Below are 25,383 nucleotides of genomic sequence, written 5' to 3' on the forward strand. Positions count from 1 at the left end.
TGTTTTTCTCAAGTCCCGCCCACGGATCTGGCCGGCTTTCTAGTACCCGCCACCAGATTCCCCAAGTCGCGCCCGAGCTCCGCTTCTCCTCTGTACAGGGTATCGCCTTTTCTCTTTGCAATTGGTTCTCAGTACCCCCACCCTCCTCAATAACTCGCCTATGGAGGAGCCGGAGCCCTCCACCTCCCGCCCCTCGCTAGTGATTGGCATGAGCTCCGGGTCGTCCCCGCCCCCACTTGCCTGGCGGCGGGGCCCCGGCACCGCCCTCAGTCCCCGGGCGCTGCTGACGAGGGTGGCTGGGACCGTTAGCTCGCCAGGCTGGCAGGCTCCGGGCCGCTACTCCACTGGCAGCCGGGATGGAGACGATGCGAGCTCAGCGGCTGCAGCCTGGAGTGGGCACCGGCGGGAGGGGTACTCTTCGAGCGCTGCGGCCCGGAGTGACTGGGGCTGCGGCTGCCGCCGCCACACCCCCGGCGGGGCCCCCACCGGCCCCGCCGCCCCCCGCACCGCCCCCGCCGCCGCTGCTCCTGTCGGGGGCCCCGGGGCTGCCCCTGCCTCCCGGCGCCGCCGGCAGCCCCGCGGTGCTGCGGGAGGCCGTGGAGGCGGTGGTGAGGAGCTTCGCCAAGCACACGCAGGGCTATGGCCGAGGTGAGTCTGCGGGTCTGGCCTCCTGCGGGACACCCTCCGAAAAGGGGCCCCGCTCTCACAGCCCTCCGGATCGCTTTTCCTGGCGTGGAGTCCCCACACGCATTTCCTTTTGGGGAGTTTCCTTCTGGGCTGCACAGACGCACATGCACAAACGCACAATACACACATTTAAACCTTCCACCCCTCCCCTTCATCGGGTTATTAATATATTCTCCAGGGACCCCAATTTTTTTTTTATTTGAAACAATCCTTTCTTCCCAACCTTTCTCTTCAGAAATGGAATTCCTGCTGTAGCTTAATGCCTTCACATTTCTTGACCTCTGCGAAGCAGTCCCCATTGTGTGCGATCCTGTCCTTTATCTCAGATTCAAGGCACTTTCTCATCCATATGCCCTCAGCATTTCTTCTGCCATCTCGGCGATTCCTGAACTCCATTTCCTTCATCCTGACTGTTTAATTCTTCACGTACTTACCTTCACTCTGGAATTTCTAACTTCAGATTTGCTGGGGAGTTAGCGGGTGCCCTCACAAGTTGCTCCCAAAGAATTGTGCCTTTTTCTGGCCCGGTCCCACTGAGCCCACAGCAGCTTCCTGTGACTTAGTACTTGGATGTCTTTTTTAGTATGGGGGCCTCACAACTCTGGTCTCTCTGTCTGTCTGGCCCTAGCCCAGGAACGGAGGATAAATTCCAGGTCTTGGCTCTCTCTCTCGATGTTAAATTCCGTGGAAAGGAGCCAGGTAGAAACTCCATTTCGGTTAGAAATCATCATCTTGAAGATGCCTAATTTCTGGGAAAGGGCACGTGAGGGTTTTCTTTGTTGTTTCTGTTTAACCAATGTAGAGTTTCCTGTTGGGTTGGAGTTCCAGATTTACAGCATAAGGGACAAGGAATACATAGTGGAGGGTGTGGGAGCCAGGATTTAAGTCTGGGATTTTGAAGACATCTCTTGTGTCTGATGGACCAGGTCCTGCCTGACCTGGAAGTGACTGACTGTATCTTTAACTTTCTAGTTTAACAATAAAAAGGGTTGCAGGGCTTTCTCTATAGACAATAACTGTTTTTTATTTTTGGGGGGAGGGGGGAAGTGTTGTGAAAAGAGCACACATAGGCTTTGGAAATCTCTGTCACTGGCCAGCTATATCTCTGGGCGAAGGGACTTAACGCCTGTGCTTTAGTTTCCTCAAAGATTATGATAGGGATTAACTGAGCCACTTCAACTGATACTTACTGGATATTTAAAAATAATTCTTATATCAAACTTGTTGGGTCAAATTTCCTTAAGAAACACATTTATTTCCTCCCACTCGTAAACCCAGATGGCGTAAACTCAAAGATTTCAATAAAAACTGATTTTTAGATCCACTTTTCTTTATGTGCCTAGTGATGTATTCATTAATTGTCTATGATTCCTCATAGAATTTGAAATCTTGCTTTGGGGCAAGGGCCTTGCTAGGTACTAAGGATACAAATGGTTAGGATTCAGAAATTCATCATAAGGAAATATAGTTCTTTTTCTACTCAATTCCTAGGGTTAAGAAGACTATGGGCTAGAACTGCCACCAGGTACTCTCCTGCTCCTTCAGGTCTGTTTAAGTTGAGACCCAGGAAGGCTCTCCTGCCTCTGGGCACAGACCGCTTGTCTGTGCTCCTTGGAGAGCCTCTGGCTTTGCTTCCACACCGAGTGTTCTGTAAAAACGTTCTCATTTCCTTAGCAGGGCTGAGGGAATGAGGGGACTGTGCTGACAGAAAGCAATCGGTCAGGCTTCAGACCTTGGTGGTTTTCTCCTCCAACCTCCCACTTCCTCTCACAGTCCGGCTCATTATTGTTGAAGTTCTCATTTCCAGCCTGGGTACCCAGCCAGTCCTTGAGGAGAGTTTGGCAGATAATTCAGCTTCAGGCAAGCAAAATCTCTGCCGATTTGGCTCAGAAGCCCTTCTCCACATGGAATCATTTATTCCGCTTTGATTAATAGGCAAAGCTGCCACTGGCACATACCCACATACCCTTGTGACTGATGGCATGGGATTTGCGAGAATACAATTTACTTTGGTCTCCACCCAAACCATTCCCAGATCCAGCAATGCTTTACCACATCATCTTCAATTCACATCCTTCAGCTTCTTCCTGACTGCTCCGAGTTAACTTTTCCAGTCAAAGTCTTTAGATTTACCATCTCTCATAGAGGATTTCAACATTTATATGCAAAACTGTTCTGTTGTTTCACCTGTTTGTGTTTATCTCTTCCCCACTCCCACCCATCCAGGATAAGTACACAGCTCAGTATGCTGTAGGATCTTCCGTCAGTTTATATTGCATAGGATTTGGAATCAAGAGTGCCTGGCCCTGTTAAATAGTGTGATCTTGGAGAAACTGCTTAATCTCTATGCCTCATCTGTTCCATTCATTTACCAAATATTTATTGATCACCAGTTACATGGTAAACAAGACAGATAGTTAGTCCCTACCTCGATGGAGCTCATATTCTGTTTAATAGAGCATGTGTGAAAATTAATGGTGCAATAAAGCAGGATAGTACAGAAGAAAGAAGGCTGGCTTTGAGACCAATAAATGTCTCTAAATCTTGGTTCTGCTACTTCTGGTTTGTTTCTGAAATAGTTTGCTTTTGTACAGATCAGTATTATAATACATCTCTTGATAGTTTTGTGAGGATTAAATGAGATAATGAATGCAGCATGTGCAGCACACGGTACTCAACAAGTAGTTGCTATTGCTATGCATTTTGAAGTGTATGTATGATAGGCTTTGTTAGCCTCACCATTTCCTTTGCCCCCTCATTGACATGTAGTCCCCTTCTCATATTTGACATCTGGCAATTCATAAACTAGCGTGATTGAGCAAATCACTTTCCTTGCCCTTGTAGTCTTCAGCCCTATTGTTTGGGGATTATTGCTCTCACTTTATTTTATAGTATGGCTTCATGATTGGAGATTTTGCCCAGCTAGTCCACTAGGTTGAACAAATGAACCTTGTGTAGTGTTTTCTGTTTAGTTGCTTTTTTTTCCCTCAGAATCACAGTTTTTTTTTTTTTTCCTGTAAGTGACTGGAATTAAATTAATTGGTCTCAATATTTCCAATTTTTGGAAATGTGAATTAATCCCTATATTAGTTTCCTGTGGCTGCTGTAACAAACCATTAATCAGTGGCTTGAAACAAAAGAAATTTATTCTCTCACTGTTCTGGAGATCAGAAGTGCAAAATCAGCATCACTATGTGAAAATCAGGGTATCTGCAGTCATGTGTCCCCCTCCCCCCACCAGAAGCTCCAGGGGAGAATCTGTTCCATGCTTCTTCCTGCTTCTGGTGGCTGCCTGCATTCCTTGGCTCATGACTATATCATTCCAATCTCGGCCTCTGTGGTAGAGATCTCTGCCTCATGCCTGCTCCTTTTTGTTTTGTTAAATCTGACTTCATTTTATAAGGACACTTGTGATTGCATTTAGGGCCCATCCAGAAAATCCAGGATAAACTCCCCAACTCAGATTCCTTAACTTAAACACTCTGCAAAGGCTTTGCCGTATAAGGTAACATCACAGGTTCTGAAGATTAGGATATTAGACAGTTTGGCAGGAGGTTTTATTCAGCCTACAATTGTCCTCCCCAAGGTCACTGTTACTCCCTCCCTTCCAAAAAGACTGTGCACTGTGGGCTGTTCATGGATATGCTCTAACAACTAGAATTCGAACTATAAGATGAAATATTGCCATAATAATGGCTTCTCTCTTGGTCATAAAAATGTGAAGTAACCTGGGCCAGCCTGTTCCCAACATCCTTTATGATCAGGGGGAGTCTTTTTACTTACCACTCAATTTCACCTTCTATTCATTATCTCTGCTCCCTCACCACAAAATTGTATTTAATTCATATGATATAAAGTTTTGACCATAGTTTAATGTGTTGGTTTAGTGTTTTTATTCTGATGGACAGATTATCTCATTCCATGTAGACATTCATCTATTATTTTATCTCCTAAGGGTAAAAGTCAAACTATGCTCATTTTTGTTCTTGTTCAACATAACGGTGCAAACACTTAAACATTATGAACTACCTTGGTGTTTCTTGTCCCTTTCAGACCTGCATCTGTCAGAGACTTCCAGAAAACAAATGTAGCTGTCGTATATGCGTATGTCTCCTAACTCACTGTTCTTTATCTGTTTGTAAACGATTATATTCATGGTTCCTCACTGAAAATCAGATAAAAACGCTGGGCTGTGCGCTCACCATGTACAAATATTCATACACACACAAATGCACACACACAATTTTACTCAACAGTTTTAGGGGGCTCGTGAGCCTCTGTGAAGCTCAGTCATGGACTGCATCTTGGGCCCTGGATTGAGATCCCCAGATTGGAGAGAACATTGGCCTCGGGATATCTAGATCCATATCCCAAACTCTGTCACAGCCCTGTGACCCCTAGCAAGTCCTTTGTCCTTCCGTAGCTTAAAGTGGGGCCAGATAATCTCTGAAGTTCCTTCCAGCTCTAAAAATGAAAAAGTCCATGAGCATTTTCAGATGCAGATCACGGTTAATTGCTTTTTTCTGGACCACTTTCTCAATGTCTCATTTCATATTCACATTTCTGAAGCAGAACTCTCCATTTCCTTTGGCTTTGAGCAGTCATTAAAAAATAGTCCTGTAACTCTGTGCCAAGTGAGATTTAACTGGATGTGGGGTAGACCTATGGTTTCAAATAGGACTTTCCCAGTTATGGTGGTCTCCCCCCTTCCTCTTTATCCCACAGTTCTCCCCGTTGTTTGGCTGTCAGGGGAGCTGTCAGCCAGTGCATTGTGCTAGATTGTCTCAAAGAGGGAACTGGCACTGAAAAGATCTCAGTGGAAACAACGACAATGGCTAAGTTTTCTGGGCGGTGTGACCTTTGAAGAGCCCTTGCCAAAACCAATGGTGGGAAAGAGTGTTTCCTTTTCATGCTGTCTTTTAATAAGAGAATAAACATTCTAAAGTCAGTTAAATATAGGACATTAGAAAGAACTTACGCTGCTTTTCAAACTCTCAGTGGGTACATGGGGTGCCCAGGGGCTGCTGAGCAGGCGAGAAAACTGTTACTATGCACCACTACATTTTGATCACCTTGCTGGCAAGGACTGTGGTATTTGTTTGTTTGTTGATTTTTTTTTCTTCATCCTTAATGCCTAGAATGGAGCCATCCACCTCTCAAGTGTTCATATTTTTGGTTAATGTGTGTGTGGCAGCCATGAAAATGGGCTATTCAACTTTCCTGCTTCAGGGAGCATAACTACCAGCCTAGCTGTTGCCTTCTCTGGGTCCATTCCACATTTGCACTGAGGTCACGTTTCCCGTATGCTGTTCTCAGCCAATGGCTGAACACCGTGGGAATATTAAGGCAGACACATCCTGGTGGGATGCTGGATGCCTTTGGCATGAGGGTTTCCTACTAGGCCAAAGCTTTCTGGGAACTGCACTACAGTCTGAGACTCTCAAATCCAAACTTTCTTCCATCTCTCTTTCCCACAGGTGTCAGACCTTTGCTGTAATCTGAAGGCCGTCCCTGGCCTCTCCTACTTCCACTGCTGTAAATCTTTCATGACTTTCCCATCTTGGTGTCTTCGTGATAAACCTGAGCTAATGCAATATAAAAGAATGAGTGAGTTGTAATTAAGGGTAGGACAGTGGTCCTGTTGCAAGACACTGAAGAGCATGTGTGGTAATTTATGGTTGTGAGGCTTCAGTTACAGCTATTTGAAATCTTTTGAGATTTTCAAGTCAAAATGATCCTTTCCAAGTCAAACTGATCTCATACCTCCTCCCATTTAAAATCCTTCAGCTGCTTCCCCAGTGCCTTAGGCTGAAGTCAAGAGACTAACGTGGTCCTACTTGGTCCTGCCTCCTTTTGCAAAGCTGTCTCCACTACCCCCATCCCCTAGTCTTGTTTCTAGGGAATGCAACTCCATCCCACATTACTCTCCCCTTTATTCCCTCTTTTGTAGCCACAGTGGCCTTCAGTCATTTTATTCACCTTGCTCCCTGCTGTCAGAGCTTCTGTACATACTGTTCCTTATGCTCAGAAAACTACTGTCTCACTTCTTACCTAGTGAATTCCTACTCATACAAGAGCTTACTGCTCTTTTGGTGTCTAGGTCTGACCAAAACGTGAACTCAGAGAGGGGAGAGAGGAGGGCAGGTTGAATGCAAATTAAGTTCATCACAGTCTAGGTTTTTATTCGTTTAAACGACGATAGGTAGGCCGGCACCGCGGCTCACTAGGCTAATCCTCCGCCTTGTGGCGCCGGCACAGCAGGTTCTAGTCCCGGTCGGGGCGCCGGATTCTGTCCCAGTTGCCCCTCTTCCAGGCCAGCTCTCTGCTGTGGCCAGGGAGTGCAGTGGAGGATGGCCCAAGTCCTTGGGCCCTGCACCCCATGGGAGACCAGGATAAGTACCTGGTTCCTGCCATCGGATCAGCACGGTGCACCAGCCGTGGCAGCCATTGGAGGGTGAACCAATGGCAAAGGAAGACCTTTCTCTCTGTCTCTCTCTCTCACTGTCCACTCTGTCAAAAAAAAAAAAAAAAAAAGAAAGAAAGAAAGACGATAGGTTGCTAAGGAACACAAAATAGGTAGAGATTGCAGGTAAGTATTGAAGTTCAGCACCATTTGAGGTGTTCTAATGGCTGATGTCTTCTCTTTTTGTAGTGAATGTGGTGGAGGCACTTCAGGAATTCTGGCAGATGAAGCAGTCCCGTGGGGCTGACTTGAAGAATGGGGCGCTAGTGGTTTATGAGATGGTTCCCTCCAACAGCCCTCCCTATGTCTGTTATGTCACCCTGCCTGGGGGAAGTTGCTTTGGGAGTTTCCAGGTAAGAGTTGTGAGGTGGCAATAGCAAAGAGGAGAGCTTAGGGGATAATAAAGGGCTTTTTCTATCACTTTGACCATGAAATCTCTGTGTGAAATCACATATTTGAGGACCTAAGTCAATTCTGGATAAATGGTTCTGGCAAGCATCTGAGGCTCATTTGACCAGAGAAGAACCTCAGTAGCATGCATTTCTTTCAGCATGCAAAACTTCAAACCCACTTTGAATTTGAGAAATTATGGATAGGGGGCCGGAGCTGTGGCATAGCAGGTAAAGACACCACTTGCTGTGCTGACATCCCACATGGGTGCCAGTTCAAGTCCCAGCTGCTCCACTTCTGACCAGCTCTCTGCTATAGCCTGGAAAAGCAGTAGGAGGTGGCCCAAGTCCTTGGGCCCCTGCACTCCCATGGGAGACTGGAAAGAAGCTCCCGGCTCCTGGCTTCGGATCAGCACAGCTCCAGCTGTTGCAGCCATTTGGGGAGTGAACCAATGGATGGAAGACCTCTCTCTCTCTGCCTCTGCCTCTCTGTAACTCTGCCTTTCAAATAATAAATAAATAAATAAATCTTAAAACAAAACAAAAAAGCTTCATTTTAAAAAAAGAAATTATGGATATGCCTTGCTCAGTATATCACACTGCCAGCGCTCAACCCATGTTCTGCGTTCTAACTTCCTTTCTGCCATCTCTTTCTTGAGGATAAAGAACACTATTCCTTGCTGCCAGTACCCTTTTATAGGCAATTGCTAAAGAAAGCAATGTGGGGCCAGTGCTATGGTGTAGCCAGTAAAAGACGCCGCCTGCAGTGCCGGCATTTCATATGGGTGCCAGTTCAAGACCTGGCTGCTCCATTTCCAATCCAGCTCTCTGTTACGGCCTGGGAAAGCAGTGAGAGATGGCCCAAGTCCTTGGGCCCCTGCACCCGCGTGGGAGACCTGGAAGAAGCTCCTGGCTCCTGGCTTCAGATCAGCACAGTTCCAGCTGTTGCAGCCGTCTGGGGAGTGAACCAGTGGATGCAAGACCTCTCTCTCTCTCTCTCTCTCTCTTCCTCTCTCTCTGCCTCTCTGTAACTACCTTTCAAATAAATACATTAAAGAAAAAAGAGGAAAAGAAAGCAATGTTTGAACTCTAGGAGATCAAAGGGGAAGGACTATGTGTGGTAGGAATCTAAATTTTTATTTTCCCTGATGGCCAAGGGGTTAAGCCAGGTAACTCTTCTGTACCTCAGTTCCCCCATCTACCACATGGACGTTATTTCTTAAATCTTTACTACTAACATTCTACAATGATATGACCTATCATGATGAAAACAATGATTGCTGGGGCCAGTGTTCTGGCTCAGCAGGTTAAGAGCCTGCTTCCAATGCCAGCATCCCATATCAGAGTGCCAGTTTGAGTCCTGGCTGCTCTGCTTCTGATTCAGCTCCCTACTAATGTGCATGAGAAGGCAGAAAAAATGACCCAAGTACTTGGGCCTCTTCTATCCACATGGGAGACCTGGATGGCAGTACCAGGCTCCTGGTTTCCATCTCTCAGTCCAGTTTGTTTGGGCCATTTGGGGAGTGAACCAGAGAATGGCAGATTCTCTCTCTCTCTCTTGCTCTTGCTCTCACTCTCGCTCTCTCACTCTCTCTGGCACTCTGCTTTTCAAATAAATGATATAGATCTTTTAAAAATCCATCTTTAATATTAACAGTAGTTCATAGTAATTTCTCAGGATCCCATAATGGCAACCCTCCCCCTTTTTTTAAAGATTTATTTAGTTACTTGAAAGGCAGAGTTACAGAGAGGCAGAGGCAGAGAGAGAGGCAAGTCTTCCATCTGCTGGTTCACTCCCCAGACGGCTGCAACAGCTGGAGCTGGGCCAATCTGAAGCCAGGAGCCAGGGGCTTCTTCTGGGTCTCCCAGGTGGGTGCAGGGGCCCAGGGCCATATTCTACTGCTTTCCCAGGCTATAGCAAGGAGCTGAATCAGAAGTGGAGCAGCCAGGACTCAAACTGCAGGTGGTGGCTTTACCTGCTATGCCACAACGCCTCCCTCCACCCTTTTCATTAAAGATTTATTTTATTTATTTGAAAGGCAGAGTAATAGAGAGAGAGAGAGAGAGAGAGAGAGAGAGAGAGAGAGAGATCTTCCATCTGCTGGTTCACTTCCCAAAATGGAGACAATGTCCCAGGCTGAGCCAGGTCTAAACCAGGAGCCTGGAATTCCATCCTGGTCTTCCATATGGGCAGCAAGGACCCAAGAACTTCCACTGTTTTCCCAGGTACATTAGCAGAGAGCTAGACCAGAAGTGGAGCAGCCAGGACTTGAACCATTGTTTGGATTTGGGATGCCAGCATCGAAGGTGGTAACTTAACCAACTGTGCCATGGTGCTAACTGCTAAAAATGGATTTTTTTTTTACCTTGCCAACAGGAAAGCAATCTTTTGAAATGTCAATTTAGGAGTCTGAATAGGAATTTAAAGAAGATAATAGACACCTCTTCAGTTTCCCAAATGGCTCCTGTAACCCTTAGATAAGATTAGAACCCCTGCTATGTGCTTCCATAGTACCTTAAACTTCCCCTATCAGATCACTTATTATAACAAGTTATAACTGACTGTCTCTTACAGTGGAAACAAGACTCCATAAAAGTGTCTTTAGAGTATGTCTATATTCTTTCTTGTTCAGTATTAAATTGCTACCACCGCAGTCAGCACTCAGCATGTAGTAGACAATCTGTTGCATGAATGAGAGCCATTGCAGATCAGTTCCTGTGTCAGACAGAAATAGTCCCATGAAAGCTTCATCTCAAGTTGATATGGGGGAGCAAGGCAGGGAGTTAGATAGAAGTAGGTGAGCTAGAATTTTTGCCAGCCCTGCATTGTAATTTTACCCCTCACCTGTCAATCTAACATGCCTATCATCCCAGGATGCACCTGTGTCTCATCCAGGACCAGGAAGGGGGAGATAGTACGATGACCACATGGAAGTTAAATTCCATGTGGAGGCACCATAAAAATCCCAGAAAGCTTAATGCATGCTAAGATCCCACCCTGTTTGTTTATTCAATTAAGGTACCATCCCCTCCCTCATAAGAGACTGGAGAGACTGGAATTAGGCACCCTCTTTTGTTCCTGATTCCTATTGAGGACCCATCTCTGACTACCTCTTTCTCTCTCATCTCTCTATTCATAGGCGACTCTGTAGGGCAGCCCACATCAATATGTGTCACTCCCGCTCTCTCCTTTAAATAAATTCTCCCTTGTCACTGTATGCCTCTGCTTTGTATTCTTATTTCGATGGGGGACAAGAACCTGGTGTTAAGACACCTAGGCCCATATCAAAATCAGAAAACCAAACTTTTGCCCTCAGAATATTAGCTATTTGAGAAATAAATATATACCCAGGATGACTCATGTTTTTGCTTTCTCTTCTTTGAGAATAAAGTCTTTCCCTTCTTTTACTCATCACAATTATTGATAATTACCATAATTTGATAATTTTATGATGTAGCCCATAACTGAAGCAGTTTAGTAATTTTATTTCTATTTCCTGAAGTATCTATTTGTGGCCAATTTTAGCCTGTATCTTTTAGGTTCACTTTGGCAGGTGAAATTTCTCCAGTGTTATTTTTTTACAAATGGCTTTTTCAGAAACAGCACTACAAAGTAGGCAGCAGACTAGCGCAAGAGACGTAGAACTGGAGGAACCTTAGGAGCAAGAAAATTTAGGGTTAGTGCATCAAACTCCATATCCTGTCTCAGAGGAAAATGTCAGCTAAAGGAAATTAAGAATTAATGAGAGTAAGGATGGTTAAGTAGTGAACATATCCTAGTCAACTTTTTAATTTCATCTTTTAACTTCTGCTTGTTTGAAAGGCAGATATACAGAAAGAGACAGAGAAATCTTCTATCTGCTAGTTCACTTCTCAAATGCCCTGAACAGCGAGGGATGGGCCAGGCTGAAACCAGGAGCCTGGAACTCCATCCTACTCTCCCATGTGGATGGCAGGGACAAGTAGTTGAGCTGTGATCTGCTCCCTCCTAAGTGTTCACTAGCAGGAAGCTGGAATCATGAGTGCAGCCAGGACTCGAACCCTGGCACTCAGATACGGAATGGGAGTGCCCCAAGCAACACTTTGACTGCTACACCAAATGCCACCCCTGACTGCAACTTCACTTTCTTCTAATCTTGATCATAAATGGCAAAGGGCACAGAGACCTTTGAGGCAGCCAATAAAGCTGAGTTATGAAGGAATACTGTGGTGGCTAGGGCTCTGAGGTTGAATGACTTAAGACTTCTGAAAAATCAGGCTTGTTCCAAGGTACCTATGTTAGATATAATGTAAATGGATTAATTTTTTATTTTTCTTTGCATTCCTCAACTCAGTTTTCCTTCCCCTAAATACCCTTCTGCTCCTTGCTTTCACTGGAGAGGGAAAAAGACAATGACAATGAATTCCTTCTTTGGCTTCAACTTAGACCTTGTTCAGAGATAGCTTCTTTGGCTCATTACATTACTGGAGAAATTGCCTGCTCAGAACTAAAAGTGAAATCCAGGACCAGTGTTGTGACACAGCAGGTTTTGTCACAACATCAGCAGCCCGTATCGAAGTGCTGGTTTGAAACCTGGCTACTCTGCTTCTGACCCAGCTCTCAGCTCATGCACCTGGGAGGCAGCAAATGATGGCTCAGCTACTTAAGTTCCTGCTTGTGTGGGAGAGATGCCGATGGAATTTCTGGTTCCTGGCTTCACCTGGCCCAGCCCTGGCTCTTGTGGCCATTTGGAGAGTGAGTCAGTGGGTGGAAGATATTCTCGCTCTCGCTCTCTCTCTGTAACTATGCCTTTCAAACAAATAAATAAATACTTATTTTTAAAGTGAAGGCTGAGAATACCAGATGGGTGCATGTAAGAGAGAATAGAGGCCTCTGCAGAAGCAGCCTAGATACAGCTCTGTTTTTTTTTTTTAAAGATTTATTTTATTTGAAAGGAAGAATTGGAGAGGGAGAGAGGTCAAGACAAAGAGAGAGAGGTCTTCCATCTGCTGGTTCACTCTCCAAATGGCTGCAACAGCAGGAGCTGGGCCAATCTGAAGCCAAGAGCTAGGACCTTCCTCCAGTCTCTCACGTTTTTGCAGGGGCCCAAGGAGTTGAGCCATCTTCCACTGCCTTCCCAGGCCACAGCAGAGAGCTGGATCTGAAGAGGAGCAACCAGGATTCAAACTGGCGCCCATATGGGATGCAGGCACTGCAGGTGGCAGCTTTGCTGGCCCCAGTACAGCTCTGTTTTAATCACGGGTTATCTAGTTGAAGCCAAACAACCTTGCCTGTCCACAGACCAAGGAAACAAGTTACAAATTTCTCACAAGCTGGCCAGAGTCTGGCTTTTGAGTAATTAATTCCGTTGACAGTTTAAGCAGAGGTATTTTTCACGTCCAGTGATAATATGCTGACTTCAGCAGCCTTTCCTTATTCTGCATTCAATTTGGAATGAGCTACAGCTGTCTCCAGTTCCTTAATGACTTCAGGATGTTGAATCAAAGTTATATTTCCAAACATCCCAACCATGTTACAGTTAAAGACTTTGGAAAGTGTGTCAAATACAACTGATTTGTCTAAAGCAGGGGTGGGGAACGTCCAGCCCTCAGGCCACATAAGGCCCTCAAAATCATTTGATCTGGCCCTGCCAAGGCAACTGCAGGCAGGACTCAGAAATCACTAAATCTATAGCAGGCTCGTTTTCTAAGCTGACAATTTTGTATGGCCTGTGAATGATGTTATAAATATCCAAATGGCCCTTGGCAGAAAAAGTTTCCCCACCCCTGAAGAATGTCCAACTGTCTTCTATTTCGAGTGTTTCTTTCCCACTGATCCTTGCTTTTCAATTACACTCGGGATTTATGTTCTCTCTCCCCTCTGCCTAGTTTTGCCCCACTAAAGCTGAGGCTCGGCGGAGTGCTGCGAAGATTGCGTTAATGAACTCTGTGTTTAACGAACATCCTTCGCGAAGAATCACTGATGAGTTCATTGAGAAGAGTGTCTCGGAGGCCCTGGCATCTTTCAACGTAAGTCATTTGGAAAGGAGGGTGGGGGTGGGAGAAGTGGCTGATTGGGAAATCTTGTAAATTCCTGGGGCATACCCATGCATTCTTACCTGTCTCCGTGTCTGTTCTTTCTGTTTCCTCTGTCAATCTTGCATGTCACAAGGTCCATGTATCTCAGGCTGTAATTCTGTATGTGGGTTTGTAGGGTTTTTTGTTTTGTTTTGTTTCTTTGATTGTATGTCTTTGATATCTAGAAAATTTTAATTCAAGAATTATGGAATTTTAGAGCTATCCCAAAATGGAAATTGAACTTGAATTTTGCTTTTCCCAATTTTGGTTTAAAACCTTATCCCTGACTATTCCTTTATTATGATTGTTTTTGTGGTCATATGTCTCCTGACTCTATTACTATATGACATTAATAACTAACCCCTTTCCAATGCAGTGGCTTGGTCTTTTTCCTTTTCAGGAATGGATAGGAAAATTTTGTTTATTTTTTTTTAAAAGAACACATGGTAAGAATGGCGTGGCTGGCCTTGTGGCACAGTAGGTTAAGCTGCTGCTTGAGGTACTGACATCCCATAGCACCGGTATTGCATGGCAGAGTGCAGGTTTAAGTCCCAGCTGCTCCAGTTCCAGCCAGCATCCTGCTAATGTGCCTGGAAAGGCAGTGGAAGATGGCCCAAGTTCTTGGGCCCTTGCTACCCATATGGGAGACCAGGATGGAGTTCCTGGCTCCTGGCTTTTACATAGCCCACCACTAGCTATTGCAAGCATTTAGGGAGTGAACCAGCAGATGGAAGATATCTCTCTCTCTCTCCCTTTCAAATAAATAAATATTTAAAAATATATTGGCTTTACTATGTTACTTAGGAACGATCCATTTTTCTCCTATTATCTTTTTGCCCCAATCAATAGCATCTGTAGGGAATAAAAATACATACATATATATATATTCATATATATATGTAACATTTTTTTATTTGAAAGGCATAGTTAGAGAGAGAGAGAGAGAGAGAGAGAGAGAGAGAGAGAGGTAGAGACAAAGAGAGAAGTCTTCCATATGCTGGTTCATTCCCCAAATGGCTGCAATGTCTGGGATGGGCCAGGTGGAAGCCAGGAGCTTCTTCCAGGTCTCCCACGTGGATACAGGAGCCCAAGCATGTAGGCTATCTTCCACTGCTTTCCCAGGCACATTCGCAGGGAGCTGGGTCAGAAGTGAAGCAGCTAGTACTCAAACCAGTGCCCATATGGGATGCCGGTGTCACAAGTGGTGGCTTTACCTACTATGTCATAATGCCAGCCCCAAATACTTTTATATTAAAACCAGTTAAAATGGCCGGCGCCGTGGCTCACTAGGCTAATCCTCCGCCTTGCAGTACCGGCACACCGGGTTCTAGTCCCGGTCGGGGCGCCGGATTCTATCCCGGTTGCCTCTCTTCCAGGCCAGCTCTCTGCTGTGGCCAGGGAGTGCAGTGGAGGATGGCCCAAGTACTTGGGTCCTGCACCCCATGGGAGACAGGATAAGTACCTGGCTCCTGCCATCGGATCAGTGTGGTGCGCCGGCCGCAGCGCGACAGCCGCGGCGGCCATTGGAGAGTGAACCAACGGCACAGGAAGACCTTTCTCTCTGTCTCTCTCTCTCACTGTCCACTCTGCCTGTCAAAAAAAAAAAAAAAAAAGTTAAAATTGAGAAAGTACATTTGCTTTTCTTCAATCACCTCGTGGTATTGTAAAATGAATCATCAGTTTGGATTATTAAAAAGCAGGATGTGTAGTACTTAGGAGCACGTATTGAAATTATGATTCTACCACCTGGCACATGTTTCTCCATGTGCTCATGTCCACACAAACTGATTTTGTCAGAGAGGTGCCAATTCCAACATAGGTAACAGACATTCCATTCGTTAATTACATAGTTCTCACTCCTTGTTACTCATGTTTCTTGAGTCACCCGAAGTGTTTGTATTAGACAATGGCAAGAAAATCTCATTTATCTTTGTATACCCTTTGCAGCTCCATTTCTATAGTTGAGATGAAATGTTTGAGGAGAGAACTATATCTTGGGATACCCATAGACATGGCTACATGAAGGAAGACTCTGCCTACTAGTGGTTGGGGGGTAGTGGATGTGTTTTGGGACTTTTGTCTTCAATAAAGCATATAATGAAGAAGAAAAAAAAGAAATTATGATTCTACTAGCTGTGTAACTGCAGAAGCTACTGCATTAAGTCTCAGTCTCTTCATCTGCAGAATGGGATTGCTTTCAATAGGATTGCTAAATAAAAAATATAATATACTGAAGCACTTAGCACATGTTGTCTGTTTAGATGCCATTGGATGCAAATAACAGAATATTTTACTTTGAATTGACTTAATAAATAAAGGAAGGAAATGTATTATCCAATATGACAGGAAGTTCAGAAATAGAGAAAATTTCAGGGCTGATTGATTCCATGGATCAAGTACATCATTATCTACTGGCTTAGATTATTTCCATCTCTCCACACAGCCTTCTTCTAGATGTTGACTTTTTCCTTGGGCTCAGTGCCGTCAGGGTACAAGTTGGCTGCAGATTTTCAGACACTCAATATAAACATACCTACGTTCAGAGACAGAGACTATATTTTCTAGTGTTTCTAGTTAGTAGTAAAGAGTTCTTTCCCAGAAACTCCCTAGCAGACCTCCATTCAGCTTCTCAGAATTCCCAGTGTAAAACAAATTTCTGGGGCTGGTGTTTGGTTCAGTAGTTAAATATGCCACACTGGGGGCTGGCACTGTGACATAGTAGGCTAAGTCTCCACCTGCAGCACCAGCATCCCATATGGGTGCTGGTTGTGTCTTGGTTGTTCCTCTCCCAATTTAGCTATGCTTATGGCCTGGGAAAGCAGTGAAAGATGGCCCAAGTGCTTGGGCCTTTGCACCCACATGGGAGAGCTGGAAGAAGTTCCTGGCTCCTGGCTTTGGATTGTCCCAGCTCCAGCTGTTGTGCCCATTTGGGGAGTGAACCAGCAGATGGAAGACCTTTCTCCATGTCTCCGTCTCTCTCTCTCTCTCTGTATCTCTGCCTCTCAAATAAATAAAATCTTAAGAAAAAAAAAAAAAAGATGCCACACTGCTTTGGGATTCCTGTGTCCCATACTGGAATGCTTGAGTTTGAATGTTGACTCTGTTTCCAATTCCAGCTTCCTGCTGATGCACACCCTGGGAGGCAGCAGGGAATGGTTCAAGTGGTTGGGCCATTCATGTGGGAGACCTGGGTAGAGTTCCTGGTTCCTGGATTCAGCATGGCCCAGCCATGGCTGTTTTGGGCATTTGGAGAGTAAACAAGCAGATGGAAGACCTCTGTCTGTCTGTCTCTCTATCCCTGTTCCTGTCAAATAAATAAAAATAAATGAATAAAAAATGTTAGAAGAACAAATTACTAGCAAATTTACTTTCTGGAGCTGAGCCATATTCAGTCTCCTCTGAGGCATGTAGGAGATGGTGGTTACTAAGGATACTACACTAAGGGTGTAGGAAGGAAAAAGGAAAGAAATCTCAGGTCTGTCATAAGCAGTGTATATTATAAAGTGTCTAAGAAATGTAAATTATTATTTCTCCCATGCCACTGCTTCTTTTTGATTAACCCCCAAAACTGAGAAATAATGGATTTCTCATTAATTTCCCAGTAGAATTCCAATTCTTCAGAATAATATTCATTTGGGCTTAGCCATGGATAAAGGGTAATGCTCCCATTCTTGGCTTTCTACCTTTTTTTTTTTTTATTTTAAAAAGGTATATTTTATTTATTTGAAAGGCAGAGTCACAAAGAGACACAGAGAGAGATCTTTCATACACTGGTTCACTCCCCAAATGGCTGCAATGGCCAGGGCTGAGCCAGGCCAAACCGGGAGCCAGGAACTCCATCCAGGTTTCCCACGTGGGTGGCAGGGCCCCCAAGCTCTTTGGCCACCTTCTGCTGCTTTTCCAGGCAGATTAGGAGGGAGCTGCCTCAGAAGTGAGCAGCCAAGAGTTGAACCAGCGCTCATATGGGATGCTCAAGTCGCAGGCACGGCTTAACCCGCTGTGCCACGATGCCAGTCCCTTAGCCTTGGTTCCTAAAGGTTCTGAATCTGGCACAATATTGTACTCTGTCTTTTGACAAATCACTTAGCTTCAGTTTGTCTTTTGCATTTGTAAAATAGATCAGTTGGGTTAAATTATCTCTAATTTATTTCCAATTATATTCTAGTAATCCTTTCACTTACCAAGTATTCTATGATAAATGTTTGTTGAATAGATGTGTTGGTTTAACCATGTTAGATGTGGGAGTATGGCTTCCTAACTGGTAGCTTCCCAACTGGTAGGACATGCCATTCTTAGATACTTCGAATAGGCTATCAGTGGACCATGAGGTCGATCCTCTCCATCAGATCAGCAGATGGGCAAGTCCTGGCACAGATGGACTTCTCAGCCCAAAGTTCCTGTGGGTACCAGCAGCTTTCTCCATATGGCCTCATTGGCTGTACAGATAAAATCATTATTTTATATGTGCCATGTCATGAAAAAGTTTGGAAGGTAGTGAATAAGGCATCATATTGAACAATTATAGACAAAAATAAATGGTTATTTTCCTCGGAGCCCTAAAGCCCAATTTTGAAGATTACATTTTTCCTTCCCTCCAGCTTTTTATTTCTAATTCCTTGCTGATCTTTACTTTTCTACAATAAAATGAATTTGGATATAATCCGATTGGCTTCTTATCTTTAAGATTTATTTATTTGAAAGGCAGTTACAAAGAGAGGGGGAGAGGAAGAGGGAGAGGGAAAGAGAGAGACTGTCTGGGCCGGCGCCGCGGCTCACTAGGCTAATCCTCCGCCTTGTGGCACCGGCACACCGGGTTCTAGTCCCGGTCGGGGCACCAGATTCTGTCCCGGTTGCCCCTCTTCCAGGCCAGCTCTCTGCTGTGGCCAGGGAGTGCAGTGGAGGATGGCCCAAGTCCTTGGGCCCTGCACCCCATGGGAGACCAGGAAAAGCACCTGGCTCCTGCCTTCGGATCAGCGCGGTGCGCCAGCCACAACGCACCAGCCGTGGCAGCCATTGGAGGGTGAACCAACGGCAAAAGGAAGACCTTTCTCTCTGTCTCTCCCTCTCTCACTGTCCACTCTGCCTGTCAAAAAAAAAAAAAAAGAGAGAGAGAGAGAGAGAGAGAGACTGTCCATCTGCTGGTTCATTTTATTTTTTATTTTATTTATTTATTTATTTATTTATTTATTTTGACAGGCAGAGTGGACAGTGAGAGAGAGAGACAGAGAGAAAGGTCTTCCTTTGCCGTTGGTTCAACCTCCAATGGCCGCCGCGGCTGGCGCACTGCGGCTGGCGCCACAAGGCAGAGGATTAGCCTAGTGAGCTGCGGCGTCGGCCACCATCTGCTGGTTCATTCAGACATGCTGAAGCCAGGAGCCAGGAGCTTCATTGGGGTCTCAAACCGGCGCCCATACAGAATGGCAGCAGCTTTTTCCACTATGCTACAGTGCCGGCCCCAATCTGATTGGCTTCTGACCTCTACCCTAGTCCTTCTCTCAGAGTACAGAACCAATTCTTACGTTGGGGTGTGAGTATATGTGGAAATGGCTAGAAAGAGCAGGTAGCTTCTCAGAAAGCAGGACGGAGCAGGACTACTACGTTCCCGGCAGTCTCCTGGCCCCCTCTTCCTAGATTAGGCTGACAAAAGAGTCATCAGTAAACTAGGAGATACCCTGTTTTGGAAGTTCCAGCCAAACCCAAGATTTGAAATTACCCACAGTATATAAACCAGAGAGGAAAACCACCACCAAATGTCACCAAACCATAGCCAGTACCAGAATGGATTTAGATTATATATGATTGTATACTGTATACGAAGGTGAGGCTAATAATGCATTTACTTTAGAATTGCCTGAAGTTTTTATTTTGTATTTATTGGTTTCACTTTATTTGAAAGGCAGAGAGAGAGAGAGAGAGAGAGAGAGAGAGAGAGAGAGAAAGGAGAGAGAGAGATCTATTCACTGTTTCACTCCCTAAATGCCCACAATAGCTGGACTGGGCCAGGCCAAAGCCAGGAGTCTGGAACTCAATTGGGGCTCCCATGTGGGTGGCAGGTACACATATACTTAAGCTGTCATCTTATGCCTCTCAAGGTGGACATCAGCAGGAAGCTGGGATTGGAAGTGGAGCCAGGACTTGAACCCAGGTACTCTGATATGGGATGCAAGTGTCCCAAGTGGCATTTTAACCACCACACCAAAAGCCAACCCCTCACTGTAGGTTTTAGAGCACATGTATCTCTTTTTCATTCTTTTTTAACTTAAAAAAAGTATTTAATTCTCAAAACAATCCTATAAGGTAATTATGACTAGTAATAGTTCCAGTTCACACTCTTAACTTCTATTGTTTTTTGAACATGCTAGGCTTGAAAGTAGGACAATGTATAGTAGTTATACACCTGCTGGGTCATACAACTACAGCATACATAGTAAACAAATGGCTAGGAAGTCAAAATGCTGCCTAGACATTCTCATTATTATGGCTCCTACTGATTCCTTTTTATTTTTTAATTTTTAAAAATATTTATTTAGGGGCCAGCACTGTGGTACAGTAGGTTAAAGCCCTAGCCTGCAGTGCCAGCATCCCATATGGGCTCTGGTTTGAGTCCCAGCTGTTCTACTTCCAATCCAGCTCCCTGCTAATGTGCCTGGGAAAGCAGTGGAGGATGGTCCAAGTCATTGGGCCTCTGCACCTGCATGGGAGACTCTGAGGAAGCTCCTGGCTCCTGGCTTTGGCCTGGCCCAGCCCTGGTCGTTACAGCCATTTGAGGAATGAACCAGTGGATACAAGATCTCTCTATCCTCTTCCCTCTCTCTCTCTCTCTCTGTAACTCTGACTTTCAAATAAATAAATAAACTTTTTTAAAAATTTATTTATTTGAAAATTTATTATTTATTTATTTATACAGAACAACAAGGAAAGGGAGAGAACGTCCATCCATCTGCTGGTTTACTCCCCAAATGCCTGCAACAGCCAGGGCTGGGCAGGCCAAAGCCAGAAGCCAAGAACTCTATTTGGGTTTCCCATGTGGGTGGCAGGGGCCCAAGAACTTGAGCCATCATCCACTGCTTTCCCAAGTGCTTTACCAGGGAGCTGGATTGGAGGTGGAGTAGCTGGGACTCAAACAGGCACTCCAGTATGGGATACCAGTGTTGCAGGTCATAACTTAAAAAAAAAAAGATTTATTTATTTATTTGAAAGGCAGAGTTACAGAGAGGCAGAGGCAGAGAGAGAGGTGTTCCATTCAATAGTTTGCTCCCCCAGATGGCCGCAATGGCCAGAGCTGTGCCAGATCTGAAGCCAGAAGCCAGGAGCTTCTTCTAGGTTTCCCACGTGGGTGCAGGGGCCCAAGGACTTGGGCCATCTTCTACTGCTTTCCCAGGCCATCGAAGAGAGCTGGATCAGAAGTAGAGCAGCCGGGACTCCAGCCAGCACCCATATGGGATGCTGGTACTGCAGGTGGCCACTTTACTTGCTATGCCACAGCACCGGCCCCCTTGCAGGTGGTAATTTAACCTGCTGTGCTACAATGCCAGCCCCAGTAAATAAAATATTTTAAAATGCATGATTACTCTGGGGTCCTGTGGGTCTTTGCTGACCAAGAGAATAGACACTAGCCACATATGGCCACGAAGCGCTTGAAATGTGGCAAGTATGAATTGAAATGAAATGTGCTTTAGGGGGCCAGCACTATGGGGTAGTAGGTAAAGCTGCTGATGCCAGCATCCTTTATGGGGCAGGTTTGTGTCCTGGCTGTTCTGCTTCCTATCCAGCTCCCTGGGGCCTGGGGAAAGCAGCAGAGGATGCCCATGTGGTACACCCAGAAGACACTCCTGGCTCCTGGCGCCTGACTCCAAGCTTTGGCCTGGTTGTGGCCATTTGGGGAGTGAACTAGTGGATGGAAGACCTCTCTCTATATATATAACTCTTTCAAATAAATAAAATAATAAAAATAAAATAAAAATATTTTTGACAGGCAGAGTGGATAGTAAGAGAGAGAGAGACAGAGAGAAAGAAAATAAAAATAAAAATATTTTTAAAAAACATTCCATTAATATTTTTATGATTACAGTGAGGAAAAATATTTTGAGTTTATTGGGTTAATAAAGTATATTATTAAAATTAATTTTATCTATTTATATTAGTATGGTGACTAGAAAGTTTAAAATTAAATTTGTGGCTTATACCATATTCCTATTGGACAGTGCTACTGGAGGTGAAAATCTTGATCCAAAATCTATTTTTCTTTTCCTCTCTTCTGTTACCAGGGCAACAGGGAGGAAGCAGACAATCCAAATACAGGGATCGGTGCCTTCCGATTTATGCTGGAATCCAACAAGGGCAAGTCAATGCTAGAGTTCCAGGTACTGTTTCACTTACTTTCGTGGCTCTAATAACATTATATATATATATATTATATAACATATCATATATTATATCATATATAACATATATGATATATCATACATATAACATATATACATATATATCATATATCATATATAATATGTCATATATAATATAAAATATATATCATACTTCCTATTAATTCCTCCCTTGTTAGAATATTTTTCAAAATATAAACACCTTTCTTCCCCCAAGGGTCTATCAGAGTTGGTGGTGAGAGATGCTTCCACAATACCTTTGTAAAAGGTCCCCCACGTCATTCAGATGCAGCTTGCCAATATAAAATCACTGTCTTGGTCCTTCAATCTCCTTCCCCCAGGAGCTGATGACAGTCTTCCAGCTGCTGCACTGGAATGGCAGCCTCAAGGCCATGAGAGAAAGGCAGTGCTCTCGGCAGGTAGGAGATCTTACGGTTGCAGGGTCTAGCCGAAGGACTATGTTGAGGTGGCTGCTATCTTGGAATAAGTAGGCATATGGTTATCAGATTATGAATATATGGATCGTTACCTACATACCCTCTTCACTCCTGTGATGTTTCCTATTTAGATGATGACTGTGATTTGCTTGCTACCGTGTTTCCCCCACCTGGAGGTTTCTGTGAAGTGTCTCCTTGGGAAACTGCGGTGCTGACTTTAGTTCTGACTCCAAAGCTATGAGTTTCTCGTCCCCAATGGGCCAATGTGGTATGATATGAACTTTTACCTTCTCCGTAATCTTCACATTCCTTCCCCGACTAGGAGGTGTTGGCTCATTATTCGCACCGGGCCCTAGATGATGATATTCGCCACCAAATGGCCTTGGACTGGGTGAGCCGAGAGCAGAGTGTGCCAGGGGCACTGTCCAGAGAGCTGGCCTCCACTGAGCGGGAGCTGGATGAAGCCCGGCTGGCAGGCAAGGAGCTGCGCTTTCACAAGGAGAAGAAAGATATCCTCATGCTGGCTGCTGGACAGTTGGGCAATATGCATTCCTCCAACTGCTAGGCGTGCACCCGCCTACTCCCCATCCTCTCCAGGCCCTTTTTTGTATGTTTCCTTTCTAAGACGTAGGATGATTTCTGTATATACTTTCTCAATTTTATACTTTAAAATATAGATTATATATATATGTATATGTATAAATTCTACATCTGGATTCCTATTTGCTAAGAGATCCCTTTTTGTTAACTTCCAGTTTGGGGATGTAGTTTCATTTGAAACATTTCGTCTCCACTTCGTGGGAAAGAGCAGCCTGTCTTTGGAGCTTTCTTGGCTCTTAAACTTCCATGTTAATGCTGTGTAATCATTTCCATAGCACAATGATTGACAAGGGTTCATGCCTCCTTTAAAAATAACAGGTAGCCTGAATGACTGTGTGCTCCACCCTCACCCTCATTCCTCTTTGCTTCTGGACTCCAACAAACATGAAGCCTTAGCTTTGGTTAATCCTCAGCTGGGCCTGCCTGAAAGTCCTGCCCTCCCTGCCACTACCTTGCTTCTTATCTGCCTCCAAATGCTACTTTGTTTTGAGACTTCCTTACCTTATTAGGAAGGAAGTGGAGATTTGACTTCTTATTTTCAAATCACTCCTGAGAAACTGCCCAGGAACAAGAAAGGAACTGTAAACATGATTTGTAGAGGTTTACTGCCTAATTCGCTTCTGGGGCACATCTATACTGTGCCAGTAATCCAGAGTTCTGGATACACTCTACAATAGGAAGGGGTCAACGCTGAAACTGATTATCTGTCAATATTCCCTTTTCACTTCTCCCTTGCTCACTCAACTTAGTTAAACCCTGTATTTAGACCTTCCTGCCAGCTGAGATTTGGAGAAAGCAAAAACATATTTCCCTTCTCCCAACGTTTTGCTCTTTGGAAGCACTGTCTGCCTTATTTGGTGAATGAGAGCCAAAATCTCTCTGCACATTCCCTCTGTGTTGCTATGTTTACTATGTTAGATACATGCACCTTAGATTCTCACTTGCTTTCTCTCTGTTCTTCTTCCTCTACATTGATCATTAGAGCATGAGCTGATCAGAATTAGATGAGAGTTTGATACTACAACACTTCTGACTGGAATCTTGGGAGACTGAGGAGAAGAAAGAAGAATCAATGATCAACTGTTTGTGTTTTTAATATCATTCTCTGGGGTGATGTAAGAGAGGAATGATCTGGATGATGGCTCTTTTTGGAGAATGCTTTTGGAGGTCTAAGATATGTTTTTCCCTTGTCTCTGTGATCTCCCTTACAGAACTTTGTTGCTGAGTGCATTTCCTAAACTGAACTTGTGAAGTTAAATGCTCCTGTAATTAAGTGGACTTTCCACTTAATGATTATACAGACTTTGCTTTAGAAAGAGGTTAGGAAACAGGCCACAGTTTGCTCTTCCATATTAGAGGCAAGATTGAAAGGCAGCTTTCTTGCTTTGAAATCATCTTGGTGATAGGTACATGTGGGATCAGAGGTAAGGAAACCAGCTACAATTGTGTTACTGCTTGAAAGGGGCTTCCTGGAAGTCTCCATAGCCCCATCTTTGTATTCCATGAAACACATGTAGGGTTGGGGGTAGAGGTGCTGTCATTAAATAATAGGTGTGTCTGTTTTAATTGATATTTATAATCCAGAAACCAGAAACACTCCAGTTTCTCCTATGCCCCTTTCTCTGGGAAAAGAAGTGTTAAGGGGGCAAGTTATGGAAAGAATTGTCTTTGCACCTTCTGGATTTATTTTCTTTTTCTCAAATACCAACCAGTAAGCAATAAGTTTTTACCAAATGTCTATGCTTTTATCAAAGAACTTGAGAAAAATTGTTCCCTGATTATGTTCTCTTTTGGTGTCAAAGATTTTACTCTTTTTAGTACTTTCTATGTATTTTATATGTATAATTTTATACAATTAACAATTAAAAATAGATTTTGGTCTAGTGAGCCAGATCGAGTCTTTCTTGAGACATGTAACAGAGGAGCTCTAAAATGGCTCCATTCTTTCACATCTATACTACAAAATTACTTTTATTAGTATTTTTTAAGTGGTAGAAATAAGACAGTAATGCTAGGGAATGGCAACCTGCCTCTCCTCACCCAAACATTTAAGGATTTTGTTCCAGGCCCTTTCTCTTCAACTCTACCTATTCCATACCTTACCCACGATAGGGGCTTAAACTTATACATATGATCCCCAAATCTGTTTTTTCCACTTCACCCTGTTTTGAGTGTTTACCTCTATAGTTCCACACAATGGACATCACTACTTGAACATGAAACACTTTTTTGACATATCCAAAATAAAACCCATTTCTCTATACTTGTTCCTGTGACTTCCCAAATCAGTTAAGGAATTATTATCCACACAGTTATTTAAGCCACAAACTTCTGATCCATCTTCAACTTTTCCCTATCATCATCCA

General features: G+C 44.3%; 1 protein-coding gene and 1 long non-coding RNA gene across 3 annotated transcripts; one reads left to right on the forward strand and one right to left on the reverse strand.

The window, feature by feature from the left end:
• The first annotated feature begins 243 nt into the window (after positions 1–243).
• LIX1L (limb and CNS expressed 1 like) lies at positions 244–24,904 on the forward strand. Of its 2 annotated transcripts, XM_008264538.5 has the most exons (6): positions 252–648; positions 7,340–7,503; positions 13,408–13,548; positions 21,864–21,959; positions 22,322–22,399; positions 22,740–24,904. In XM_008264538.5, exons 1-6 carry the CDS (start codon positions 357–359, stop codon positions 22,980–22,982), a joined length of 1,014 nt encoding a protein of 337 aa, XP_008262760.2. In that variant the 5' UTR covers positions 252–356; the 3' UTR covers positions 22,983–24,904. The 2 variants fall into 2 exon arrangements, with proteins under 2 accessions (XP_089156166.1, XP_008262760.2); XM_089300040.1 differs by lacking the exons at positions 21,864–21,959; positions 22,322–22,399; positions 22,740–24,904 and adding an exon at positions 19,689–19,874 and having other exon boundaries at positions 244–648.
• Positions 13,638–22,843, reverse strand: LOC103350076 (uncharacterized). Its single transcript, XR_011390471.1, has 3 exons — positions 22,705–22,843; positions 22,238–22,457; positions 13,638–13,777 (listed from the first exon to the last, which is right to left on the reverse strand). It is a non-coding gene; the product is annotated as an uncharacterized LOC103350076 (long non-coding RNA).
• Positions 24,905–25,383: the final 479 nt, after the last annotated feature.

Source organism: Oryctolagus cuniculus, chromosome 7 (genome assembly GCF_051225735.1).
Source record: "Oryctolagus cuniculus isolate XC-2025 breed Fujian yellow rabbit chromosome 7, ASM5122573v1, whole genome shotgun sequence".
Taxonomy (NCBI): domain Eukaryota; kingdom Metazoa; phylum Chordata; class Mammalia; order Lagomorpha; family Leporidae; genus Oryctolagus; species Oryctolagus cuniculus.